Genomic DNA, 7,276 nt, shown 5'->3' with positions numbered 1-7,276 from the left:
TATAACGCTGCTGTCATTAAGTGTCATTCAGTTTTTGTCATGACAGGTACGGGTTAGGATTAGGGTTCATGTGTCATGACGGTGTCATGTCACTCTTAAGTAGAGTAAGTAAAGTATTGGCCAACATTATTACAATATAGCAACATGGGTTGGCACATATACAGTACACACTTACATGTACTATAACAAATCTCTCCCTTCTACAATCAGATCCCATTGACCCTCCCCCACTTATCCATATGCTGCCACAGCATGAGACAGCCTACCGTGATGCCCTGCTGAGAGCGTTGCCTATCTGATTGCCACACCAATTAAGAATTGAATAAGGTCAGCGGCCTCGCTCTCTTTAAACATTGATTATGTTTCCGAGATGAATAAATGATCGCTGTTTGGCACATCTGCTCCAACTTCTACCCTGGCCCAGGGACTCCGCTGCGCTGCGCTCTAATCGCGGAGACTTAGACACTTGTTGAAACGCAAACAAGGAGAGAACGTGACACCGGGACGAAGGCCGTCACGGGAGCCATGGAGTCATGGGACACAGAGAGTGTTGTTGGTGTCCGTGTACACGACGAGCTCTGAAGGATTTAAAAGATGGCAGCATGACTAATGGCTACTCAAGGCGCTCCTGTAGTTAAGCGGGTCGAGCAGGGCACTGGGCACCGGGCACCCCAAGGCCATGCCTTCAGTGCATATCTCAAGCACACAAATGTGTGCCCTGGTGTGCCCAGTTGCTCTCTCTACTTTAAGGCAATTTAATGCAGGTGTACAGTTCACTCAAAACACAACACAATAGAAGAGCGTTCAGGACCAGGGATGTTAACAGGGCTCTGTGGCTACAGTATGTCTCATACCCTGTCTACGCACAGAGCCAGTAAGGACAACCAGTAGACCTGTGTGCCTAAGTGAGCCATTCTAGTCTGACTGCATGGGGATTTGACATTCTTAGGCAAGACTGTAATAAAAACAACAGCAGCACATTCCAGCGATGATGGACACAGAGAAACACAGTGGTGGCTCCTGAAATACTCCTTTTAAGGGCAATTAGACTGAATTACTCTCTGTTCGCAAGGTGTTCATATACGCACCGTTTAAAAACAGGTTCAGGTTACTTTCCATTCCAAACTGGACAGGGAGAATTGACAGAATGTGTTATGAGACATTTCGTTCATTCATTAATTACTGACATGTTTGCACTAAATACCACGTCCCTCTTCTTCCTCTGTCTGATTTGTGCACCTGCTGTTTTGTGCTAGCGAGTACAGCAGCAGGTCACGCTCCACTGGGCTGTTGTTCTGCTGCCCACCGGCCCTGCTGTGGCTGTGGATTTATGGCCAGACACGGCACCCTTGATTTAATGGGCCATGGGTCATGTGACGGGCCTGCCCCGCTCGTCCCCTGGAGATATATATGACATCAACAGGCTCGTAAAGCGCCGGCGTAGGTGAGAGGAAGACAGGGACGCTACGACCTTCAACCCCCCGTCACACCTTTAACCACAAGGACAAACGATCCAATCACTCACATGCGCACACGCGTGTGTCTACCGTGGGGTCTGTTCCGATGGACTTTTTTAGATTCCGCACCAACCTCTTCCCAAGCACAAATCACACAGCACTGACATCACTACAAGACGTTGCGCTGATATGGTGCTCCTATTGTTTTTGGCATGCACCCTTGTGTTTGCCAAAGCTGTGCCATGATGTCACTGGCATTGTTACTGTTATTGCCAACCCTACCCCCTCCTTTTACACCCAGAGATGCACTCCGACCAGAAATAGAAGAGGAGAGTAGATAGCTATGCAAATGCATGCTCTCTCACACACACACACACACACACACATACACACACACGCACACACACACGCACACACACACACTCACACACGCACACTTGCACACACACACACAAACACACACTTTGCAAACATTTCATAAAATTGAAACATTCCATCCCATCATATTTGATGGCTGTGCTCATATAGGACACCGTTAGGGTCAAGAGGTCACACACATCTCTCATATTGATTTTTTAGGAGCTGCGGGTGGAGGGATCCCAATAAAACGGAGCTCAAATACCTCGCTGGCCTCTCACAAAAAGGGCCTTTTTCATTAGAAGAGTCGCGCAATCTTCATAATAACCAACTTCCCAAAACACAGCCTATGCACACCCTCATCCCCAATCTCATCTCTCCATCCAGCGCCCTCTCATCCTCTCTCCTGGAAATAACCAATCAGAGGTCACACTTCCATCCCCACAAAGCCATGACCCCAGGCATAGCACGCATAGCAGAGCTGAGCCCAGAGTGTGTGTTGTGTTGTGTTGGGTGGGGACCGGAGCTTATCTGTCCACTATGCACAAAAACACAGCTGATGGAGAAGCTCTCGCCAGTTGTTCACTTCAATTACTGAACTCAGAGCAGCTGAATAGGACCAGCAACCCCACAAAACAAAATGCGAGTGAAGATGGATGGTAGGTGATGGAATCCAAATGAGAGCCTGTGTATGTGTCAGGGAAGGACACTAGCAAAAATGCGGGTACAATATGAACGTTGGTATCGACACAAAACAATGCTTTGCGAGTGGCCTCTTTGACTATTTATCTGACAGTGGCTGGTAGATATTCACATTTAAAAAAGTTAAAAGTGTGTTTTTGTTTGTTTGTTTGTTTGTGTGTGTGTGTGTGTGTGTGTGTGTGTGTGTTTGCATGTCTGCATGCCTGTTTCTGTAGGCGTGTGTAGTAGGAACAATTCCATGCACGTGCGCACATTCCCGCATGCGTCCGTCTCTGTGTACCTGTAAGCCATGCCGGTGGTGGCGCGCACCGAGTCCTGCAGGGAGAGCGCGTGCGTGTTGAGGAACTCCTCCAGGTGCTTGATCTCCAGGGCGGCGCGCGCCTTCAGGCCTCCCCAGTAGAGCCTCACCCCCGCCGGGCTCTGCCTCCCGCCCCGCAGCCCCTGGCCCCTCTCCCCCGCCTTCTGCGCCCCCTTCTGCTTGGGGGCGGGGATGTCCGAGCACGACGCCTTGTACAGGTACATCTCAGTGCCTCCGTCCTCTCGCGCTCGCACATACGAACATGCAGAGGAGCCTCAAATAGACAAATGTCAAGCGCCGCTGAATGTCTTTCTCTCTCTCTCTGTCACACACACACTAACACTCCATGGTGTCCCTCAGCAGATGTATCCAAATGACAGCAAGAAAAATGCCAGGAGAAGTTTGACAGAATGTTCTGGCGCTCTGGTGGAGTTGACTCACCCAAGACAGACAATATGTCAGAGATGGTCTGGTCCCAGTGTTTCCTCTCCCGTCATGTTTGCCACTTTGTCAACATAGTCGATCAGTCTAGTGTGCTTTCAGTCTCTAATAAATGCCATGGGAATCTGGGACATTTTCCCCTCCCTCAATCTCTCCCTCCCCCTCTATCTCCCTCCCACTCCCTCTCTCCCTATTCCTCTTTCTCTCCCTCTTTCTCTCTCTCTCTGTCGCTCCACCTCTCTTCCCCACTCTTTTCACTTGCATTCTTTTTTTTTGCGGACCACTCTCTATGCTTCTCATCAGCGCTGTTACCTAAACATTCTGGCCATTGGCCAGGCACGGTGAACTCTGACCTCCTCTGACAAGGGTCTGATGTGGGGGATTGTGGGAATGGATGGCCACTCCAGTTTCCCATATACAGCACACAAGTTCACAGCCCGAGCGCTTTCACACGAGCGCAACCTTTCATCAAGCCCCGCTGTTCCCAAATACCATGGACACGGGCCAAATGAGGCACGCGCAGCACAGGGCTGCACACACTGCACTGAGCTAAAACACATGTAGGGGAACACACACACACACACACACACACACACACACACACACACACACACACACACACACACACACACACACACACACACACACACACACACACACACACACACACACACACACACATGAGAATGTGTAGTCTACAATACTGTATGTGTAATTGTCCGATGTGCTCACCAGATCCATACCATCAACCAAGAGGTCAGAAGTGTTGCGTAATCAGTCTCTCCCGGGGGTTATTTCCAGCCAATCAACAGGGCAGAAAATATCCACAAATATTTACAACTACAATTAAAGGGAATCCCCAGGAGTATAGGGGGCGTACCAGGGCTTGCACATTCGAATGCAATTTCAGCACTGCTTTGTGCCCTCTGACTGCCGACACTGAATACATCACATGGACTATGGCACCAGTCTAAGTTGAAATCACTGCTCTGTTATTGCTGAAGCACATTCAAAAGTTATTTCCTCTGTTTTTTTTGTTCCCTTCATTTCCCTTGTTCACTTTGTTCTTAAGATTTGACGTTCATTATGGAAATGGTTATATAAGGCGTCTTTTCCTAGAAGGAGCGTTCCCTGTCCCGCTGTTCTATGCGCTCTCCCATTTGAATACATCCACATACCACGGCCAGTTCCAGCGCTTAAGTCATAGCTGGGAATACATGTGGGTGGAGGTTGTGGGAATTGTGCGCTCCATGAGAAAAGCTCAGGGGGGAACACGCACCGATGACTCCCCCTGCCTCTGTGAGGAGAAAAGAGGAGAAAATCACCTCCTCCACTTTGTATCAATCTCCAACCTTTTTCTTCAGATCCGTGCAAGATAGAGCTGAATCTGATTTGCTAAGGAGACTAGGATCCCCGGGGAGTTGTTATTTTAAGAGCGGTAACTGATGTTGGCCTATTTGGCCATTGCCCTACAGGACGTCAGTGATCTGTTTTTACTTGTGATCAAATGAGGCAATGCAGGAGAGGTGAAGAGCAATAAGCTTAAATCAGATCTACCCACAAACGCTGTTATCTCCGTGATTGGTTAGATTGATAGTCTGTGTGGGGAGATTTAGCACTATCATGTTGACACCATTTGCAATTTTCAGGAGCTTAAAGCTGTGTACTTTAATGATTATGATTTAATGAACTTCTCCTTGATAAAAATGTAGCAACCCTTTTTCCATCGTTGAATGTTTTTTTTTCACAGCTTGATTGGGCCAGACATGATATCTGGGGTCACACTGTATCTGAATAAATATTAGGTAATGTTAGGATTATCTGGGTATTTTGACAAGGATTAAAATAAAGCCAATATGACATTTGTAGCATGAAAACTAGATTTAAACATTACAAAAACAAATATGAGATAATTGAAGACGGTTATGATGAAATCTTAATGAAATTAACATTACTGTTCAGAGTTAGTCTGGCTATTACCATACTAAATTCAGTCTTTTAAGATTGAACATTAGTCTGGGGAGTCTGCGCTTTACTCCTACTGCACAAGAGGCATAGGCCTAGTGTAAATGACTCTGTACGCTTTTGGATAGTCCTTCAACCAATCAGACCAACGATCTGGGTGCATCTTTTGGATAAGACAATTTGTGATTGGACCCAGAAGATGTGGACAGGAAGCAGGAGAGACAGATGTGCAGGTTTCCAGCCTGAGCTGCTGGGCGAAATCCAAATCGCCGGCAGATCAGACAGGGTTCACCCAGCCTAGTCCAGAGTCCTAATTCTACAGAATGTAGAAGGTCTACATGTTAAGTACAGTCTTGGATGAAACATCATGAATCCAAACAGCTTTGATGTTGTCAAAGCTGTTTGGACAGAATGGATGGCAAAGGGTGAAAATCAATCAGCAGCTCCTGACGGAATGTGTGGAATAATCCACCAATCAGGGACTTGTATGTCCATCTGCATCACACAGAAGCAGGATGGATGGTCCTTGACGTGTTTGTGTAACCATATCACCTCTTCTCTTGAGTTTGGCAGCCTTCTCCGAGGAGAGGAGAGGAGAGGAGAGGAGAGGAGGGGAGAGGAGGGGAGAGGAGGGGAGAGGAGAGGAGAGGAGAGGAGAGGAGAGGAGGACAGCCTGCTGAATTTTTCAGTAAAAGTCCCTGCACTGCAGCATTACCTGCCTCTAAACCTCAATTAGCCTTATCGGCCATCCTCCCTTTCTGTTTTAAAGCATTACTGAGAGAAAAAAAGGGCTTACAATGCAAAGTCAGTCAAGTGCAGTGAGGCGAGGCTGAGGAGAAATCTACAGAGACAACACAGAGTGTAGTGACAGAGACAGAGAGAGAGAGAGAAAGAGAGAGAGAGAGGAAGAGGAAGAGAGAGAGAGAGGAAGATGGTTGAGGGACTGATACCACAGAACTGCTGGCACTGGGCTCTAAAGATAAGGGGATCAGTCGACTGAAAGGATTCTGTCCAACTTTATAAAGCCCAGTTCATAAACTTCAGTATGGATGAACGTGACTAATGAAGATAAATTGAAAGATAAAATGCAGTCCTCCAGACCCTTACTGGGTTTTGCACAAATGTATGAAGACCATATATAAACCATATATATATACTGTGTAAAAAAGATTCACAGAGTCCTTTTAAGAATAAAGGGTGACGGACCAGAGAAAAAGATGCAAGAAAGCGAAGGAGATAGGCAGCTACAGTGGGAAAAAATCACAGCAAAGCTGAAAAGTAGCCCCTTTGAAGGTTGAAAAAGGTGAAAGGCAGTGTGGGTGTGAAAGCAAATCATGTGGACTGCAGAGGCTGTGGCAGCGCAGGTAGGAGGTGAGTTGGTGTGAACATATAAGGAGTACTCTGGGCCCTGGAGTTCAGCCCTGGAGCTTGGATTTCACACATCTGATCCCTTTATTCAAGTGAACAGAGAAAAAGACAAACGCTCACCACGAGAACAAAAGGACGACGAAATGGCGAACAGATCTTCCTCTCTAAGGTGAAGACATTCAACACCGCTAAATGAACTGCTCTAATGGAGCTTGACTTGGCAGTTGGCCCGCTCAATCTGCCTCCATTTGTTTTTGTCACCAGGGAGATGGGAAATGTCAAAACACACCCTTATGGAGTTGGACAGATGCCATGCAACTGGACACTAATAGGAGAAGTTAGCAGCATCTCAGTGTCCAATGAGAAGTTATATTTACCCAAGACAAACAGAAAAAAACAACTAAGGCAACAAAGACACGCTAATTGTAAAATACCATCACGCAATTGTTTGAGACGTTTTGCAATATAAAATGCAAGAGGATATCTTTCTCTCTTCCCTATCTCAGCATGAATGCATGGCATGGTTTTGATGCTCAGACATCAATTATGGAGACTGTGTTTTGTCAGGTTGACGACCTTTGTCATGAATGCAACATCAATCATCAAGGCATAATATCAGACAGAAAAAAATGTGCTTTCGTTATGCGTTTCTTTGAACCAGGTTTCAGTACCGGTCCAGACCACACAT

General features: G+C 46.8%; 1 protein-coding gene across 2 annotated transcripts in view; it reads right to left on the bottom strand.

The window, feature by feature from the left end:
• kcnab1a (potassium voltage-gated channel subfamily A regulatory beta subunit 1a) overlaps positions 1-7,276 on the bottom strand; it is a 100,680-nt gene that overhangs the window by 80,651 nt on the left and 12,753 nt on the right. Inside the window, exon 1 of one of the 2 annotated variants that reach the window (XM_062552531.1) lies at positions 2,797-2,924. The exons of the other annotated variant lie outside the window; for it this stretch is intronic. Coding sequence (XP_062408515.1) covers positions 2,797-2,807 — 11 coding nt within the window. The 5' untranslated portion in view covers positions 2,808-2,924. Of the gene's footprint in view, positions 1-2,796; positions 2,925-7,276 lie in introns of those variants that run through there. 2 annotated transcript variants of the gene reach the window in all.

The sequence above is a fragment of the Sardina pilchardus genome, chromosome 13, assembly GCF_963854185.1.
Source record: "Sardina pilchardus chromosome 13, fSarPil1.1, whole genome shotgun sequence".
In the NCBI taxonomy this organism is placed as follows: domain Eukaryota; kingdom Metazoa; phylum Chordata; class Actinopteri; order Clupeiformes; family Clupeidae; genus Sardina; species Sardina pilchardus.
The sequence above is the reverse complement of the archived record's forward strand: the minus strand, read 5'-3'. Positions and strand labels throughout refer to the sequence as shown.